The sequence below is a fragment of the Dendrobates tinctorius genome, unplaced genomic scaffold (genome assembly GCF_039654945.1).
Source record: "Dendrobates tinctorius isolate UK_male_01 unplaced genomic scaffold, ASM3965494v1 ptg000295l, whole genome shotgun sequence".
In the NCBI taxonomy this organism is placed as follows: domain Eukaryota; kingdom Metazoa; phylum Chordata; class Amphibia; order Anura; family Dendrobatidae; genus Dendrobates; species Dendrobates tinctorius.
The window spans coordinates 1,718,925-1,739,959 of NW_027361962.1; the positions used below are offsets into that span (position 1 = coordinate 1,718,925).

Here is a 21,035-nt window from a genome sequence, read left to right on the forward strand (position 1 = left end):
GTCCCATTATAATACCACGGTCGGGGATATTTTGCAGTTATGGTGAGATTAACGTCAAAAATCACTTGAGTGGTGAGTTTTCCCCAACCTCCACATCCGGCATTTTCATTCGGGGTGGTTCGGTTGTATTCCTTCCAATCTCCTGGCCTCGGAACGTACTCCTTCCTGAATTTTGTAGTCAGACAGATTCCAGGAGTCCAGGCACCGATGCTGTCCAAACACGCGAGCCCAAGGATTCCACTTAACCATATTTGAAGATTTGGAATCTATAAAATCAATAATCAACATTATTCTCTCAAATAACATTTTTCTTGTGGGATATATTCCCATTTTTCCACTCCTGGCCTCATAATTAACAGGGTATGGTCTTTGCCTATTGCTATCACTTCAGCCTCTGAAGGCGGTCCTTGGGTATTTTGAACCCAGATTTTGGCTCCCACATTAGTGATGTTAGAAGAGCCAAAACCTTTTGAGCCTCTGATCGTTAATTCTGAAGGGGCTGTTCCCTCTTGCACATCTGACAAATTTATTGGAATCAAAAGCATTTGCGCAATACGCTGTCCTTTCTCCAAAATTAGAGGCTCATTCCCAAAATTTATCATTAATACTTTGATTTCTCCTTGATAATCTGCATCTATGACTCCTCCCACCACCATGGCCCCCTTTAATGCCAAACTAGACCTAGTGGCTATCTGTCCATAGTTGTCCTTTGGAATCTGACACCCCAATCCTGTAGCTATTGGTTTTACTTTCCCCTGTGGGATCACAACAGTTTCCAATGCACTCAAATCCAAACCTGCTGAATGTGGAGTTGCTCGTTCCGGTATTCGTGCTTCTTGATCAGTTTTCCACCATATGACGGACCTTATCAGGTGTGCCTCATGTATGGTGAGATTGGGTGTAAGCATCCTCATGAGAGGAGTCATAGAGTCTGTGATAGGCCTGTTGTTAATTATCTGTAAAGCATCACTCAAATTGTCTCTCCATTGTCCATACTGTGTATCAGATTGATTAAGTTTTCTCAATGTGGATTTTAATAATCCATTCATTCTTTCCACCAAACCTGCTGCTTGTGGATAGTAAGGTATATGATATACCCATTGTATATTATTGTCCTGAGCATATTTTTTTAATGGCATCTCCAGTGAAATGAGATCCATTATCAGTTTGAATTTGTAAGGGGACCCCATAATACTGTGTTATTATCTCTAAGGTCCGCTCTGTGCTCCATTGGGTGGCTGCTTTAAACGGAAAGCCCACCATCAGTCCTGAATATGTATCTACCGCAGTACAGACATACTTACACCCCCTACTCTCTGACAAAGGGCCAATGAAATCCATTTGCCATATCTGAGCAGGTAACTGGCCTCTGCCTATGTGTCCCATTACGGTGTGTGGTACCTCTCGTTTTTGTGAATGTTGACATATTGGGCAATGTTGTATAGTTTGTTTTATTATGTCAAGTGTCAGAGGCACACCTCTCTCCTGGGCCCACCTGTAAGTGGCTTTTTCTCCAAGATGTCCGCTTTTCTGATGAGCCCAAACGGCTGTACCTTGCAGCCATGCTTCTTTTTCTCCAGCATCAATCTCAGTAGTATTTTGTCGAATAGCAGCTGCTTTATCTGCTTCAGAGTTAAACAAACATTCAAGTGAGTCAATTGGCATATGAGCATCAACATGAAAGACAGTGGTAGGTGTCTCTTGCACCATTTCCTCCAAATATTGCCACACTTCCCTACCCCAAATTTCTTTACCATGAATCATCCAATTATGCTTTTTCCATCCCATCATCCATGTTGCTAAACCATTTGCCACTGACCATGAGTCAGTGAAAACATGACATTGTCTCCTTTTTTCAAAAGCTATTGCTAGGAAAACAGCATATAGTTCATATTGACTGCTTTTCCATTTTCTTTTCCAGTATTCCAGGAACTTTTACTGCAGTTTTTTTTTCCAGCTACATTCTGATAATGTTCTCACTTGTCTTTTTACAACCAGGTGTTACATTCTAACACCACTTTCTGCCCTCCTACTTCTGTTATCTTTTGTTTTAACTGAGAGCATTTCTCCTGCATGTTAATCTTCCGGTCATGCATAACACGGTAAGCACTGAGCAGAATCCACATGCGCCGTCCTAAAGACACTACATCACCTGCCTTAGCAGGGACACCCCTGAGTACATCCACAACATCAGTGGGTTAACTGCATCACCTGCCTTTGCAGGGACACCCTCGAGTAACTTAACAACATCGAGGGGTTAACTGCATCACCTGCCTTTGCAGGGACACCCTCGAGTAACTTAACAACATCGAGGGGTTAACTGCATCACCTGCCTTTGCAGGGACACCCTCGAGCAACTTAACAATATCGAGGGGTTAACTGCATCACCTGCCTTTGCAGGGATCCACTTGAGTACACTAACAACATCATGGGGCTCTGAGCCCTTGAGCTTATTATCCTATGCCTCTGCAAGTCCACTACTCCCCAATTCATGCGCTATTATATCATACAGAGCTTCGGTCCAGCCAGGAACCTCCGGTTTTTCCTCAACTTTTCTTTATTACTTCGCCTGAACATTGTAACAAAAATTTGGCAAAATGCCAAATGCTGATTTTTTGCACAAAGAAACCTTAACTAATATTCCGTATTTTGACAAAAATAGAATTTCAAAATTATATTCAGGCAAAAAGTTATTTAGGATTTTCCAAAATTGGCTTTCTGCCAAATAGACGCAACCTATCACAACTTTACAATTATCACTTCTCCAGACTATAGAACATACCAAAAACCTTCCTAGTTACAACTACAAAAATCTTTTTACTCAAAAGCCTGAAATTTGAAAAATCCTGCCGACTACGCCAATTTATGTCTTGCTAAATTTTCTCCCAAATTAGGTTATTTACCTTAACTTACGTAGCGCTCACTGGCATCCCAACCAGGCAAAGATTATTGACAATCTTTTATTTCAGCAAGCAATCATTTTGTTTTACATAGCACATGAATAGTCTCAAGATTTTAAAAAAATGACAGTTATGACAAGAAAGATTTCAGCATCAATAATAATTACCGAGTTATTGTAGCATCACCCTTGGCATCGGGGGACCTCGATCAGCGGGAAGGGGTTTTCCTCGGTCAGCATCACAGACTAAGTGCGTCCACTTGAATCGTCTGGAAAGTCCCCACCCGCTGAGGAGGTCAGTACTTTTTATAATATTAATTGGAATGATCACGCACTGACATGCGCAGTAACTTGTTTCTTTTTCACATTCCTCCTTTATCTCAGTTGGTTTGGTTCTCACATTCCTCCCTTCCAACTCCCACAACAATGCCTGAGCAGGTGGTTGCTTTTCACATTCCTGAGTGTGTGCTCTCCTCATGGTAGGAAAAGTTCAGATTCCGGTCACAATCCATAGTATCCAAATGGATGTTTCAATGTACTGCAATCACTACCTTATTGACTGGATGCCTATCTATACCAGTCTCTCACTCATGCATATCCCATTTGTATCACAGACGTGTTGGGACATTTTTGGTAGGGTTTTTGCGGATTGCAGCCAGCATCTTTTCTGTCCTGTCCTATCTAGTTAGTTGGGCCCCATCATTTGCTCTGCCTGTCTTTCTGTCTGTGTTTGTGTTTTCATCTTTTTTCACTGACAATACACGTTGGGGGCTGTCTATTGGTTTGGGGTCTGCTCTGGGGCAGTTTAGATTTCCCCTTTCTTTCTTTAGGCTTATTTAGCTCTCCGGCTGTGACGAGGCATCTAGGACCACCGTAGGCACACTCCACGGCTACTGTTAGTTGTTGTGAATAGGATCAGGGGTCTGCAATCCGCTAGCTACCAACCTCTCCGGTTTTCTGGACTTAGCTTGCATTTTTGTTTTTTCCTCCTCCGGTGACTCATTCATAACAGAATCACTAGCCATACCGCAGATTCTAGGGTACACAATAGCAGGAAAGAATTGTAAAAAAAAAAAAAAGTGTCAGAATTTATTTATGTATATTTTTTTCTCTGGGGCCGTAGGAGGAATTTTTTCTTAATGGAGATTAAGCAATTGTCTGATCGTGTGGAGCAGCTCACTGCTGAAGTGCAGAGAATTTCCCCCTATCTTGCTCATTCACATGCTGCTGAACCAAAGATCCCTACTCCTGATGTGTTTTTTGGGGATCGGTCTAAATTTTTGAATTTTAAGAATAATTGTAAATTATTTCTTGCCTTGAAGCCTAACTAATCGGGGAGCTCTGTGCAGCAGGTTAAAATTGTCATCTCTGTGCTGCGCGGTGATCCCCAGGATTGGGCATTTTCTTTGACACCTGATGATCCTATTCTAACTAATGTGGACACATTTTTTCAAGCCTTGGGGTTGTTGTATGATGAACCTAATGCTATTGATCAAGCTGAAAAAGCCCTGTTGGCATTGAGCCAGGGTCAGGATTCTGCAGAATTGTACTGTCAAAAATTCCAAAAGTGGGCGGTCCTTACTACCTGGAATGATGGTGCATTGGCAGCTCTCTTTCGGAAGGGTTTGTCAGAAACCGTAAAAGATACTATGGTGGGATTTCCTGTTCCCTCTGGTCTTGACGATTCTATGTCATTAGCCATTCAGGTTGATCAGCGTTTACGTGAACGTAAAATTACACGAGAAATGTTGCCACCTGTTGAACAAATGTCTGAACCTATCAATGTGATAGAGTTTTGTCTAGGGCGCAACGTCAGGAGTTCAGAAGGCGTAATAAGCTGTGTTTTTTCTGTGGAGATGCCTCTCATATTATTTCTGCCTGCCCTAAACGAGAGAAACGTTTTGCACACACATTTGCTGTTGGTGGTGTACAACCTAAGTTTCTTCTGGCAATTACTCTGATCTGTTCCCTGTCCACATTTTCCGCTAAGGCTTTTGTGGATTCAGGAGCGGCTCTGAACCTGATGGACTTGGATTTTGCTAAACGTTGTGGGTTTCCTATGACACCTCTGCGGATGCCTATCCCTTTGAGGGGTATTGATGCTACTCCTTTGGCGAAGAATAAACCTCAGTTTTGGACCCAGGTGGTAATGCGGGTCGCCCCAGACCATCAAGAAAATTGCAGATTTTTGGTGTTGCATAATTTGCATGATACCATTGTTCTGGGGTTTCCCTGGTTGCAAATCCATAATCCAGTTTTGGATTGGAAATCTGTGTCTGTGGTGAGTTGGGGTTGTCGGTGTGCTCTTAGTGATGCTCCTGTTTTCTCCACCTCTCCCCAGTCGCATGATGTTCCTGACTATTTGGCTGATTTTTATGATGTATTTAGTGAGAATAAGTCTGTGTCTTTGCCTCCTCATAGGAGTTAGGACTGTGCAATTGAGCTGAGCCCTGGGTGTAAATTTCACAAGGGTCGACTTTTCAATTTATCTGTACCCGAGCACGAGGCTATGCGATCTTATATTAAGGAGTCGTTGGAGAAGGGTCATATTAGACCATCCTCTTCACCCTTGGGTGCTGTTTTTTTTTTCATGGCCAAGAAAGATGGTTCATTAAGGCCTTGTATTGACTATCGTGCCCTCAACAAAATTACTGTTAAATATCAGTATCCGTTACCCCTGATTTCTGATCTATTCTCCAGAGTTAAAGGTGCTTGCTGGTTTACCAAGCTTGACCTCAGGGGGGGCGTATAATCTTATTTGCATTAAGCATGGGGATGAATGGAAGACGGCGTTTAATACTCCGGAGGGACATTTTGAGTACCTGGTGATGCCTTTTGGGCTCACTAATGCCCCTTCTGCCTTCCAGTGCTTCATGAATGATATTTTCCGGGACTTTGTGGATACATTTTTGATCATCTTTCTGGATGATATTTTGATCTTTTCCAGGGATTGGGACTCTCATGTGGAACATGTTCGGACTGTGTTCCGGATTTTGAGGGAGAATTCCCTGTATGTTAAGGGATCAAAATGCCTTTTTGGTGTACAGAGGATTTCATTTTTGGAATTTATTTTGTCTCCCTCAACTATTGAAATGGACCCGGCCAAGGTACAGGCCATTTATGATTGGGTTCAGCACACTTCTTTGAAGGCCCTCCAGAAGTTTTTGGGTTTTGCTAATTTTTATCGTAAATTTATAGCTATTTTTTCTGGTATTGCCAAACCATTGACTGATTTGACTAAGAAGGGTGCTGATGTGCTGAATTGGTCTCCAGAGGCTGTTTCTTCCTTTCAGGAGCTGAAGCGGAAGTTCACTTCTGCTCCGGTTTTGCGGCAACCTGATGTCTCACTTCCATTTCAGGTAGAGGTGGACGCTTCAGAGATTGGTGCAGGAGCTGTTTTGTCCCAAAAAGATCCGGTAACATCTAAAATGAATCCCTGTGCTTTCTTTTCCCGAAAGTTCTCCCCATCTGAACGCAACTATGATGTGGGGAATCGGGAACTGTTAGCCATGAAATGGGCATTTGAGGAGTGGAGACATTGGTTGGAGGGAGCTAGACATCAAGTCGTGGTCCTCACTGACCACAAGAATTTGATTTACCTTGAGTCGGCCAAATGCTTGAATCCTAGACAGGCTAGGTGGGCCTTGTATTTCACACGTTTTGATTTTGTGGTCTCTTTTCTTCTGGGCACTAAGAATGTCAAGGCAGACGCCCTCTCTAGGAGTTTCTTTGCTGATTCTCCTATTGTGACCAAGCCTGCTACTATCCTAGGTGAGGGGGTAGTTCTTTCTGCCATCTCGCCCGATTTGAGACGTGCTCTGGAAGAGTTTCAGGAGGACAAACCTGAGCGTTGTCCCATTGGAAAATTGTATGTTCCTGACCAGTGGAGGAAGAGAGTAATGTCTGAAGTTCATTGCTCCACATTGGCTGGTCATCCAGGTATTTTTGGTACTAGAGATTTGGTGAGTCGGTCTTTTTAGTGGCCCGCCTTATCTCGTGATGTCAGGAATTTTGTGCAGTCCTGTGGGACTTGCTCCCAGTCTAAACCTTGTTCTCGCTCTAGTGGGTTGTTGATGCCTTTGCCGGTGCCCAGGAGGCCATGGACCCATATTTCAATGGATTTTATTTCTGATCTGCCTGTCTCTCAGAGAATGACTGTTATCTGGGTGATTTGTGATAGATTCTCTAAGATGGTCCATCTTGTACCACTCCCTAAGTTGCCATTTTCCTCAGAGTTGGTGCCCTTGTTTTTGCAACAGGTGGTTCGCTTGCATGGGATTCCTGAGAACATTGTATCGGACAGAGGAGTTCAGTTTGTCTCTAGATTTTGGAGGACTTTTTGTTCCAAGCTGGGAATTCAGTTGTCCTTCTCCTCTGCGTTTCACCCTCAGACCAATGGGCAGACGGAGAGAACAAACCAGACTTTGGAGTCTTATTTGAGATGTTTTATCTCTGCTGATCAGGATGATTGGGTCTCATTTTTGCCCTTGGCCGAATTTGCTTTAAATAATAGAGCTAGTTCTGCCACTTTGATGTCACCCTTTTTCTGTAACTTTGGGTTTCATCCTTGATTCTCTTCAGGGCAGGTGGAGTCTTCTGCCTGCCCAGGTGTTGACACGGTGGTGGAGAGAATGCACCAGATTTGGGACCAAGTGGTGGATAAGTTGTCTCTCTCCCAGGAAAAGGCCCAGCGGTTTTCCAACCGGCATAGGACCATTGGTCCCCGGTTTAAGGTGGGTGATATGGTTTGGTTGTCATCAAAGAATATCTCTATGAAGGTGGCTTCTCCAAAGTTTAAACCTAGATTTATTGGACCTTACAAGATTTTGGAGATTCTTAATCCGGTCTCTTTTCGATTGGCTCTTCCTGTTACATTTAAGATCCATAACGTGTTTCATAAGTCTCTGTTGGAGAGGTTTGTTGAGCCAGTAGTTCCTGTGGTGGCACCTCCTGACCCTGTAATGGTTGAAGGTAATGTGGAATATGAGGTTGAGAAGATACTGGATTCTCGTCTGGCTAGACGGAGACTCCAGTATTTGGTTAAGTGGAAGGGTTATGGCCAGGAGGATAATTCTTGGGTCTCTGCATCTGATATTCATGCTGAAAGATTGGTTCGTGCTTTTCATCGGGCCCATCCTGATCGGCCTGGTGGCGTGAATGAGGGTTCGGTGACCCCTTCTCAAGGGGGAGGTACCGTTGTGAGCTCATTTTCTCGTTCACCTTTGATGTCCGATGAAATCCCTCTGCTGATGAAAGAAGGTGGTGAAACTGATTTGGATGGGAGAGACCTGTCAACTGAACAGGTGGATTTCGATTGGACATCAGGAATCTCTGAGTGGATATAAGGCAGCCGATGCCTTGTAGGGTTGCTGGTGATTTCTCTGCTCTGAGCTATGGCCTCCAGTTCAGTTCCTGTCTTCTAAAGCTAAGTTTTGCTCTGTTATTGTTCTAGTGGGATTTTGTCTGATTTACTTAGTTTTGTGTTCAGCCAGCCCCGGCTGGGGCTTTGCTGAATTTCCATTTTGTCCCTGATCGGTTTAATCTCTTTTGCTCTGTCTTCAGAATATATCGGAGTGCTGATATAGGGATTTTGAAGTCTAGTGACTTCAGGGCCGTTTTTCCTATCAGACGTGTTGGGACATTTTTGGTAGGGTTTTTGTGGATTGCAGCCAGCATCTTTTCTGTCCTGTCCTATCTAGTTAGTTGGGCCCCATCGTTTGCTCTGCCTGTCTTTCTGTCTGTGTTTGTGTTTTCATCTTTTTTCACCGTCAATACATGTTGGGGGCTGTCTATTGCTTTGGGGTCTGCTCTGGGGCAGTTTAGATTTCCCCTTTCTTTCTTTAGGCTTATTTAGCTCTCCGGCTGTGACGAGGCGTCTAGGACCACCGTAGGCACGCTCCACGGCTACTGTTAGTTGTTGTGAATAGGATCAGGGGTCTGCAATCCGCTAGCTACCAACCTCTCCGGTTTTCTGGACTTAGCTTGCATTTTTGTTTTTTCCTCCTCCGGTGACTCATTCATAACAATAAATCCTTCCACGAGGCGGGGTGGTACCAGGAACGAGCTCAATGAGGCAGTCATAGGGACGGTGCGGAGGAAGAGTCTCAGCCTCTTTCTTGTCAAAAACATCCAAAAAATCATGGTACACCGACGGCAATCCAGGGGGAACAAGAGAAGGACGGGGGATCCCTACGGGACGCACCGACAGCAGACACCGAGTCTGACAAGACTCTCCCCCCCCCCCAGTGCAAAACGTTGCCGCTATGCCAAACTAAGGTGGGCTCGTGGAGCCGCAGCCAAGGAAGACCTAGCAGGATAGGATGAGAAATTCCTGCTAAGACATAAAACGTAATTTTCTCCTTGTGCAGCGCCCCTACCTGCAACTCTACTTCATGAGTAACTAGAGTAACAGTCTCTAGCAGAGGTCGACCATCTACGGAAGCAAGAACTTGTGGTTTTTGCAAGGCCCTCATGGGAACAGAAAGTCTATTAACCTCTTCTAGCCTTAGGCACCCGAGTCCACATAGGCCACCAGGGAGGCCCGCTTCCCACCAACATGCAAGAGGACAAAGTGAGAGGGAGAGGTATCACATACACCTAGGGAGGCCTCTCTTTCCTGGCCTAGGCGGAGAAGTTTTCCGGACGCTCTGGACAAGTTCGGATGAGATGGGAACCGCTACCGCAGTAGAAACACTGACCATGGAGGCTCCTCTCCTTACGACACTGGTCAGAGAGCTTTATGCGGTCCACCTGCATAGGTTCTGGCGCCGGAGATGAAGGGAAGCTCCTGGGACGAGGACTGGGTGGCCTGCGGACAGAAGAAAATGGACGAGAGACCCTTCTCTCCCTGGCCCGCTCTTGAAACCGGAGATCAATTCGAGTGGCTAAAGAGATCAAATCCTCTAGAATTGTTGGGGTGTCGCGGCCAGCGAGCTCATCCTTTATATGGCTTGAAAGGCCTCACCAAAAGGCGCCCACCAAGGCCTTGTTATTCCAACCTAAGTCGGAGGAGAGGGTCCTAAACTGTATAGCGTACTGGCCCACAGTTAGAGAACCTTGGCATAAATTAAACAAAGCCTCAGTGGTGGAGGTTAAACGGCCCGGTTAATCAAAAACCCGACGAAAGGTATCAAGAAAAACGGAAAGCTGAGTGACTACCGGGTCATCACGCTCCCAGAGAGGATTGACCCAAGCCAAGGCATCCCCCTCTAGATGGGAAATGATGAAGGCCACTTTGGCTCGGTCTGTAGGGTATTGCTGGGGCAGCAGTTCAAAATGGAGACGGCACTGATTTATAAAACCCGACATGATTTGGGGTCACCGTTAAACCGGGGTGGCTTGGCTAACTGCGGAGGAGGATGGGAACTCGCGGCAGGAGCAGATGCGGCCGAGTGCAGAGTGAGCAACCGACCATCCACCAAAGCCATGTAGCTGAGGATGTGTGACTGGGTGTCTCGCTGCTGAGCCAATTCCTGTTGTAAGCCAGCCAACTGGGCGGCATTACCAGGGTCAGAAGACTGGAGGGCGGAGAGACGCGAGTCCATAGTTTTCATGAAGGACATCATGCGCGTCTGGTTCTCCCGAAGAAAAACTAACTCTTTTTGAGCAGCCGTGGCTCCAGCGGGGTCCATGGCCTGGTTATACTGTTACGATGTTACTTGTGCAGTAGAGGCGAGTGGCCAGGTGAGGACCACCCCCTATACAGGGAGTGTTAGGGACAGACCCCCAGGGGGTAGAACCGCGACAGCCGGAACCAAAGGGGCGACAGGGTGTAGTAGACAGGTGGGGAGGCACAGGCGTATCAGACTAGTTGGACACCGAGACACACGGATACCTAACAAGACACCGGACTGGAGAGCCAGGGGGAAGTCAAGGACTGGAGGCTGCAATAAAAAGTACAATGAAGTACACGGCAAAAAAGGGAAGACTAACGGCAGGAAGGGAACGGAGTGGGAGAGAAGGCGGCAGGTACAGGGTAGCGAGGCAGGAAGACTCAGGGAAGCACGGAGGGCAGAGTACCGAGGCAAAAGACAGAGGACCAGGGCGAGGAGCACAGAGGTAAAAAGGGCAGTGCAGACAGAGATAAAGAGAAGGGGCCTGAGGACACGGTGATCGCCGCACAAGACAGGCATCACCGCATACGATAACCAGGCGTCTTACCTGAGGAGACGCTGAGCATAAATAGCGGTGGGCGCCGCCATGTTGGGGGCGGGGCCAGCACGTCAGACTACCCAGGAGGCTGCGCGCTGGGTGCCTGACGTTGGGGGAGCCGGAGGCCGGGCGCAGGGACGTGCCGAGAAGCAGGAGCATGCCGGCCAGAGCGCGCAGGGGAAAAAGCAGAGCCTGGAGCCATGACAGTATCTCTATATCGTGCCGCCTCCATCCAATGAAGGCCTGTAAGGGACGACTGTGACAACACAGTGTAACAAACATGAAAGTCCCCAAGGGCTATGGTCACTGATATGACAGATACATATACTCACAAGGACTTTTGACAACGTACAACAGCTTGCACAGTTAGGGACTGGACATACACAGAGACATATAAGACAAGAGATTATTAAAGTTCCCTCGTACTCCTAGGCCTGAAGTGCTGAGATAAAGTCTAATGACACCGCCTCTTTATATACAGAGACGTTCCCGTTCTTAATATCAGGTATTCAGAGCACCACAGGCGCAGACTCTCAGTGAAACGAGGAGGGTTCAGTCACTCTGTGTTATTAAAAGAAAAACATATAACATATCAACATAGAATATTCTCTTTGGGGATCAGGTGACATGTACCTAGGTGATTTATACCACTATAATAACCTATGATTTGTCTCCAGTCCACAGATGACTGCTAACCACGCCTACTGGACTCCCCTTATTTACATTCAGGATTTTATATTTAAATCCTCATACATTCACTCAAGATAACATTCAAGGAGTCTCATGTGTAACATAAAACATACTGTATATTTATGGCGTTTTAGTTCTATGTAATTTTAAAAGACAGACAAAACAGCACACTTAACAGAAAACAACATTCAACAAAGTACAGAAGACAAGACAGAATACCAGCAAAAATTCATCTTATACTGGGTTCTATTTTAGGTTAATCCAGCGGATTCCGTAATCCGACAAGAATCTCCCTCGAGTCTCCCATCTAGATCAATTTAACGTGCACACGGAGTTTTTTATTCCACAGTAGCCTTCTCACACTGGCTTTGTACCCATTCTACAGAATATCTTACAAGAACTAACAAACCCCATTCCTATGGAGCTTAGCAACTTACAGGAGTTTTACAACCCCAATTGCATGTAAACAACTTCCAACTTACAGGAGCCTCTCACAAACCCCAATTGGAAAAGTCCACAATCACAGTTCCCATTCAATTCTAAGAATAACATTCATACTGGATTAACAAGGTTACCGAATATAATGAAAATTATAAAATGTTCTTACCTGTATTCAGATACAGACGATTCCCAGAGATCCTTAGACTATACGAAATCCGTCACTTTCCCTCAGTCCGGGATAACTGATAATGCCCCTGTTGACGCCTAATGTCAAGGCGGAGGACTTACTTAAGGAGTTCCAGACTCCCCCGTGCACGATTTACAGTACTCACCAGTGAGGGAAAGGTGTTGGATTCCTGGCCAATGCGCAAAATGTCAGGGATTTTTATGTTCCAATTAGAAATCGTCCAGACCTGAATAAGTAAGATGTTTCTTTATTTGGTCATGCCGGCATGGAGAGAGAGAATGACAGCCACACTAGATGTGGGCCGTCCTCTGTCTGCCTCAATACATATTCTTAGAGTTAAATAATAAAAGAGGAGGGTGTTGAAACATACTTCGTTTGTAAAATAGTTCCTACATTATTCTTAGCTGTTAGTAATCCTTATCTACGTTACCAGAGAAGTAAAGGTATGACTTTTATTTTTGTACATTAGATAAGGTTTGCAACCTATGCATTACACCCATGTATTACATCAGCTGAAAAGAGTTTCAGTCTAAGCATAATAATGGAATACATACAATCATGTATATACTGTGTGTGTGTGTATATATATATATATATATATATATATACTCACACACATACACATGTATATAGATACATACATATATATATACATATACACGCACATAAAAGAAAGGACTTTATTACAATTATTATAACACTTGACACTAAAATCAGTGTTCCTGGTGGCAATCACTACTGCAAGACGCACAGGAGAGCTACAGGCCCTTTTGATACAGGAGCCATACTTAACCATCATGGAAGATAGCATCATCCTAAGATTAGACCGCTCCTTTATGCCGAAGGTAGCCTCGAACTTTCATAGGAGCCAGGACATCGTATTACCCTCCTTCTGTCCAAATCCCTCCAATGCGAAAGAAGAAGGGTTCCATACCCTCGATGTACACAGAGTAGTCCTCTTCTACCTACAGCAGACGGAAAGTTGGAGAATTGATCAGAACCTATTCGTTCAGATTTCAGGCCGAAATAGAGGCAAAAAGGCGGCAAAAAATACAATCGCCAATTGGATCAAGCAAGCGATCAGCCTCGCCTACTCGTCGCAGAACGTTTCCCCTCCTACATCATTAAAAGCACACTCTACCCGTTCCGTAGCAACTTCGTGGGCAGGAAGAGGGGACGCATCTACAGAGCAGATATGCAGAGCCACCACCTGGTCGTCTGTCCACACATTCACCAGGCACTATAGACTAAATTTCAACAGGGATTTAACGTTTGGCAGACGTGTTCTGCAGGCTGTTGTCCCTCCCTAAGAAATTAATTGTTGGTATTTCTCCGATACTGCTGTCGTGGAAGGTGACTAGAGAAAATAGAATTAGTCTTACCGGTAATTCGGTTTCTAGGAACCTTACACGACAGCACTAATTTCCCTCCCTACCTGATGTCCTACCGGGTGATTCCTGCACCTTGGTGGTAACTATACATGCTAGCGTGTACAGAAAAAACACTGGAGGTAAAAGGAAGGGGAGGGTTATTTAACCTCTTGTACATTTCCTGTCCCCTATTAGGGCGGGTAGATACTGCTGTCGTGGAAGGTTCCTAGAAACCGAATTACCGGTAAGACTAATTCTATTTTTTTCAACAATGCTGTCCTCCTTGGTAGTCTCCCATGAAGTCCACTTTGGCTCATACAACGACGGATGGTGCGATCTGACACTGATGTTCCCTGAACTTGAAGTTCACAGTTAATCTGTTTAGAAGTTTTTCTGGGCTCTTTTGTTACAATCGTATTATCCGTCTATTTGATTTGCCATCAATTTTCCTCCTGCGCCACGTCCAGGGAGGTTGGCTACAGTCCCATAGATCTTATATTTCTGAATAATATGTGCAACTGTAGTCACAGGACATCAAGCTGCTTGGAGATAGTCTTATAACTTTTACCTTTAACATGTTTGTCTATAATTTTCTTTCCAATCTCCTGAGACAACTCTTTCCTTCGCTTTCTCTGGTCCATGTTGAGTGTGATACACACCTTGTCACCAAACAGCACAGTGAGTATCTGTAGCCTCTATACAGGCCACTCACTGATTCCAAGAGTGTAGACACCTGTAATGCTAATTAGTAGACACACCGTGATTTAACATGATCCTTTTGTCACATTATTTTCAGGGGTACCATCATTTCTGTCCAGGCCTATTTCATGAGTGTTATTTTTTTTTTTTAAATTCATTGGAAGCATGGTTGAAAAGCAATGTCTAACTGTTCATTTTCATAGATTTTTTATTTATTGTTACTTTTGTCAGATTCTAGCTATTTCTGTGACCATTGTGGGTTTTTCTGTCATTAAACGAGGGGTACCAACAATTTTGACCACGTGTGTACAGTCATGAGTAGATTATAAGAGAAAGCAAAATAATGCCTTGGCTTATCCAGCCTTATATTTGTGCCATTGCCATGACTTCCTAATGCACGACCATACGGCTCCTCTACGCTGTGCACGTAGCTGTCATGGAGCATGTGAGATGTACTCCGCCTGATAGCACTGACTCCTGAGCATTTCCCCTGAGATGAGTGGTACAGGATGAGCGTGTCCTGGGCTCTGTCACATGAAAATTGGGGTGCTAGTGATCAACTTGAGGTAGTTACTGAGCAATATAAAAAAGTTTCACGTCACACACCGAGGTATGCAATATATGGAATATTTTTCATTATTCAAGAACAGTCCAGGCCACAGACAAGTAATTAGTGATGTTAGTATAGAAACACAATTATACCTGAGTCTACTGTCTGATGTCTCTCTCGAATTCTCTGTAGAGTTGAAAGATCGACCAGGTGTTCATCTGTTCATTATAGAGACAGAAAAGAAAAATGCTCCCACATGATCCATAAGTGCTTGTTACAGGCCATTATCTGCCTTTGTAAACATACACTCACTGGCCACTTTATTAGGTACACCATGCTAGTAAGGGGTTGGACCCCCTTTTGCCTTCAGAACTGCCTCAATTCTTCGTGACAGAGATTCAACAAGGTGCTGGAAGCATTCCTCAGAGATTTTGGACCATATTGACATGATGGCATCACACAGTTGGCGCAGATTTGTCGGCTGCACATCCCTGATGCGAATCTCCCGTTCCACCACATCCCAAAGATGCTCTATTGGATTGAGATCTGGTGACTGAGGAGGCCATTTGAGTACAGTGAACTCATTGTCATGTTCAAGAAATCAATCTGAGATGATTCGAGCTTTATGACATGGCGCATTATCCTGCTGAAAGTAGCCATCAGATGTTGGGTACATTGTGGTCATAAAGGGATGGACATGGTCAGCAACAATACTCAGGTAGGCTGTGGCGTTGCAATGATGCTCAATTGGTACCAAGGGGCCCAAAGAGTGCCCAGAAAAAATTCCCCACACCATGACACCACCACCACCAGCCTGAACCGTTGATACAAGGCAGGATGGATCCATGCTTTCATGTTGTTTACGCCAAATTCTGACCCTACCATCCGAATGTCGCAGCAGAAATCGAGACTCATCAGACCAGGCAACGTTTTTCCAATCTTCTACTGTCCAATTTCGATGAGCTTGTGCAAATTGTAGCCTCAGTTTCCTGTTCTTAGCTGAGAGGAGTGGTACCCAGTGTGGTCTTCTGCTGCTGTAGCCCATCTGCCTCAAAGTTCGACGCACTGTGCGTTCAGAGATGCTCTTCTGCCTACCTTGGTTGTAACGGGTGGCAATTTGAGTCACTGTTGCCTTTCTATCAGCTCGAACCAGTCTGCCCATTCTCCTCTGACCTCTGGCATCAACAAGGCATTTCCGGCCACAGAACTGCCGCTCACTGGATTTTTTTTCTTTTTGGGACCATTCTCTGTAAACCCTAGAGATGGTTGTGCGTGAAAATCCCAGTAGATCAGCAGTTTCTGAAATACTCAGACCAGCCCTTCTGGCACCAACAATCATGCCACGTTCAAAGGCACTCAAATCACCTTTCTTCCCCATACTGATGCTCGGTTTGAACTGCAGGAGATTGTCTTGACCATGTCTACATGCCTAAATGCACTGAGTTGCCGCCATGTGATTGGCTGATTAGAAATTAAGTCTTAACACACAGTTGGACAGGTGTACCTAATAAAGTGGCCAGTGAGTGTATATTGGTAATCTGCAGGTAAATAGTATTTAAATCATGTTCGTTTTTTTTATTGGAAGAGCGGCTACTGGGAGAATATGAAGTTATATTTTCTCTGTTGCCGCTTTCTTCCAGTCATTGAAGCAGTAAAGGGAGAGAGATGACGGCTACAACCGTCTACATTCCCTGAAGACGGAAAGCGAGCGGCTGCAAGGAGAACATAATGGATTCCCTTGTAGGTTGTGAGCGCTCGCGGGCAGGGTCCTCTCTCCTCCTGTACCAGTCATGGCTTGTCAGTTTATTTTACTTGTTTTTTATTGTGTATACCCCTTTTCACATGTAAAGCACCATGGAATAAATAGCGCTATAATAATAATAATGATATAGGAAGTTGATTGGGGCTTATTAGCTTTCATTGTGATGCAGCAATGATGGTTTGTTTCCGTTCTCATGCATTTTTATTGTAGAACATTTTCTATGTACACAATGGATGTGCTGCTGACAACTATATAATATAATGAAATAGGCGATCATTGACAAATGGTTTATTCTTTGACGTTTGATCTTTGCACTCGGCAATGATCAGGAAGGAAAATTAGTACAATTGATTCTTTGTGCAATCCTCACATCATGTAAATGACACTTCAGTCACTTAATGATAAAGCCTTACTACATACCTTAGAAAATGTACGAAAGTTTTAACATTTTTTTTTAATTTTTGTATTTAGATAAATATGATTTTTAAGGTTTTGTTCAAACATCAAATCACTTTTATTCTCTGCAGATGAGTATAATAGCAGCTTCGAAGGACATCTGATATCTTCGTATATTAAAGTAGAAGACGATAGCTTCAAACAAGAAACATATGAAGAGCATGGCGACATCTCAGATATACCCTCAGCCCTTCCTAGCAAAGAATTATCTCCTAATTCATCACAGACTGTTAGGCAAAATAAAAGTGTGGAAAATAAAAGCGCGTCCACAAGAAAGAAGCCAATTTCATGTTCAGAATGTGGCAAATGTTTTGCTAGCAAATCACAACTTGTTGCACACGAGAGAATTCACACAGGAGAGAAGCCATTTTCATGTTCAGAATGTGGGAAATGTTTTGCTAGAAAATCACAACTTGTTGCACACGAGAGAATTCACACAGGAGAAAAGCCATTTTCATGTTCAGAATGTGGAAAATGTTTTGCTAACAAATCACAACTTGTTGCACATCAGATAATTCACACAGGAGAAAAGCCATTTTCATGTTCAGAATGTGGAAAATGTTTTGCTAACAAATCACAACTTTTTCCACATCAGAGAATTCACACAGGAGAGAAGCCATTTTCATGTTCAGAATGTGGGAAATGTTTTGCTAACAAATCACAACTTGTTGCACATCAGATAATTCACACAGGAGAAAAACCATTTTCATGTTCAGAATGTGGAAAATGTTTTGCTAACAAATCACAACTTTTTCCACATCAGAGAATTCACACAGGAGAAAAGCCATTTTCATGTTCAGAATGTGGGAAATGTTTTTCTCGGAAACCTCATCTTATTAGACATGAGAAAATTCACACAGGAGTGATGCCATTTTCATGTTCAGAATGTGGGAAATGTTTTGCAGATAAATCACAACTTGTTGCACATGAGAAAATTCACACAGGAGAGAAGGCATTTTCATGTTCAGAATGTGGGAAATGTTTTTCTCATAAATCACTTCTTGTTAGACATGAGAGACATCACACAGGAGAGAAGCCATTTTCATGTTCAGAATGTGGTACATGTTTTTCTCATAAATTTCATCTTGTTAGACATGAGAGACATCACACAGGAGAGAAGCCATTTTCATGTTCAGAATGTGGCAAATGTTTTACTAGGAAATCAAGTCTTGTAGCACATGAAAGAATTCACACAGGAGAGAAGCCGTATTCATGTTCAGAATGTGGTAAATGTTTTTCTCATAAATCAAATCTTCTTGACCATGAGAGAATTCACACTGGAGAGAAGCCATTTTCATGTTCAGAATGTGGAAAATGTTTTGCAGATAAATCACATCTTGTTGCACATGAGAGAATTCACACAGGAGAGAAGCCGTATTCATGTTCAGAATGTGGTAAATGTTTTTCTCAAAAATCAATTCTTGTTATACATGAGAGACATCACACAGGAGAGAAGCCATTTTCATGTTCAGAATGTGGTACATGTTTTTCTCATAAATTTCTTCTTGTTAGACATGAGAGACATCACACAGGAGAGAAGCCATATTCATGTTCAGAATGTGGAAAATATTTTTCTGACAAATCACAACTTGTTGTACATCAGAGAATTCACACAGGAGAAAAGCCGTTTTCATGTTCAGAATGTGGAAAATGTTTTTCTCAGAAATCAAATCTTCTTGACCATGAGAGACATCACACAGGAGAGAAGCCATTTTCATGTTCAGAATGTGGAAAATGTTTTGCCGGCAAATCACAACTTGTTGTACATCAGAGAAATCACACAGGAGAGAAGCCGTATTCATGTTCAGAATGTCACAAACATTTTTCACAGAAACCTCATCTTATTAAACATCAGATAATTCACACCGGAGAGAAGCCATTTTCATGTTCAGAATGTGGGAAATGTTTTTCCAACAAATCAAGTCTTGTTGCACATGAGAGACATCACACAGAAGACAAGCCATTTTCATGTTTAGAATGTGGGAAATGTTTTGCAGATAAATCAATTCTTGTTACACATGAGTTTTGTCACACAAGAGAGAGGAAATTTTCATGTTCAGTATGTGGAAAACGTTTTTATAAGAAATGTCATCTTACTAGACATGAGCAAATTCACACAGGAGAGAAGCCATTTTCATGTTTCGAATGTGAGAAATGTTTTACTAACAAACACAATGTTGTTATACATCAGAAGAGAAGTCACACTGGGACTAAGCCATTTTAATCTTTTAGTAACCAAGCCCAATTTTTCAAATCTTTATTGTGGTAATAACGATGGAATTTTTAAACTTATCTCAGTTGCCTGAGAGGTTTTTCTAGTTCTTGATACTTTATATTCTAATTTAGTAATAAATTTAAATCAATATATTTTGTTTTTATTTATTAAAATTAAAAAAAATGCAAAAAATATGAAAAATTTGAAATGATCAAACGTTTACACCCTTAAACCAAATAGTTATAATACCCAAAAATTTAATAAATAACATTTACCTTCTGTTTTATAATGTCACCATAATTCTTCAAATGTCCTTTTATTTTGTCAGAAGGGTTAAAAGTATAGCAGTTTTCATTATTTCTGAGCAATTTACAAAACTTATTTTCTAGTACATCTCTTTGGACAGCACACCAAGAGGTTGTCCTTCCTTGACCTCTGATGGAACAGGTTAAAGGGCCCCACTCCCCTCCACCTTCCAGTATTTTTGTTGTCCCGACAAGGGAATATCACATGAGAGGTTGGTCCTAGATTGAAAATATGTTATCCTGTTTATTGTCAAAGGATAGACTCAGGAGAATTGGTTGGTTTCGGCCTTCTCTTCTATTGACAAGCAGTTTGAGGCCAACACCTCTCTTGGTAGAGGTCCCTCCACCAACAGCCAGCCTGTGCACATCTGCAATAATGCAGCATTACTGTTCCATCCATAGGAGGACACCTGGGGTTAATACAGCACATTATCTCTGATGACTGCCCTCCAGCTGCAGCTCATTAAATTGGCTCCTTCAGGTGGGGCTAATCGGAAAATTGAAATGTACCACTCACAGTGGAGGTTTATCCCGAATTCAGATAGATTGCTCTCTTAAATGTAAGTGAGTCTAGTCTCACAAGCGTGACCCTAGTCTTTGCTTGATAGTGCCTCTGGAACTCATAGTGCCTCTCTGTTTTATAGCGCTTCTGGGCCTCATAGCGTCTCAGGGTCTCATTGTGGATCACAGGACCTCTGGGCCTCATGGGTGCCTCAGCATCACATGGTGCCTCTTAGCTCCTGTGTCTCATAGCACCTCTGCACCCCTCATGCCTTGTAGTTTCATGCCTTTGTGCTTCTGACTTCGTGCCTCTGGCTTAATGCCTTTGACCTCGGGCATCGTACCTCGTATTGCCGGCCCTGCACTTCACACTTTGTGTTTCTAGCCTCGACTCCGGTTAGAGAGTCGTTGTGTCTCAGAACTCAGTCCCAGCTTCATTTGCAACTTGGTTTAGCCAGAGGAGCAGCTATGCTCGGATTGGCCTAGTATTTCTTTTGTTTCGGAACAGGAGTCTCAATTAACCTACTGTCCATATTCTATCTAGTCGGAAGTTTTCAGACTTGGCCTTTAAGTGCTAGAATCAGGACTCTTTTGTAGTTATAGTTTAAGGGAGACATCTATCTATTGAGTTCATCCTATAACATGACATACTGCAGACCGGGAGTCTATCTTGTGGGGAAGGGTTCTTACCAATTTTTACCAAGGTTCTGTGTTAGGAGCCAGCTGCTGATATAACAAATCAGTTAATGATTTTCTTCCTATATACGTATATGGAACGAACGCTGACTGTGTTGGTTTAGGCCATTTTT

General features: G+C 43.4%; 1 protein-coding gene across 5 annotated transcripts in view; it reads left to right on the forward strand.

Annotated features, from left to right (window-relative positions):
- Nucleotides 1-21,035, forward strand: part of LOC141073036 (uncharacterized) — a 122,001-nt gene that overhangs the window by 60,053 nt on the left and 40,913 nt on the right. For 4 of the 5 annotated variants that reach the window (XM_073560345.1, XM_073560344.1, XM_073560342.1 and 1 more), the window contains exon 3: nt 17,277-19,570. In XM_073560345.1, coding sequence (XP_073416446.1) covers nt 17,277-19,429 — 2,153 coding nt within the window. In that variant the 3' untranslated portion in view covers nt 19,430-19,570. Of the gene's footprint in view, nt 1-17,276; nt 19,571-21,035 lie in introns of those variants that run through there. The other variant, XM_073560346.1, reaches the window with a different exon arrangement.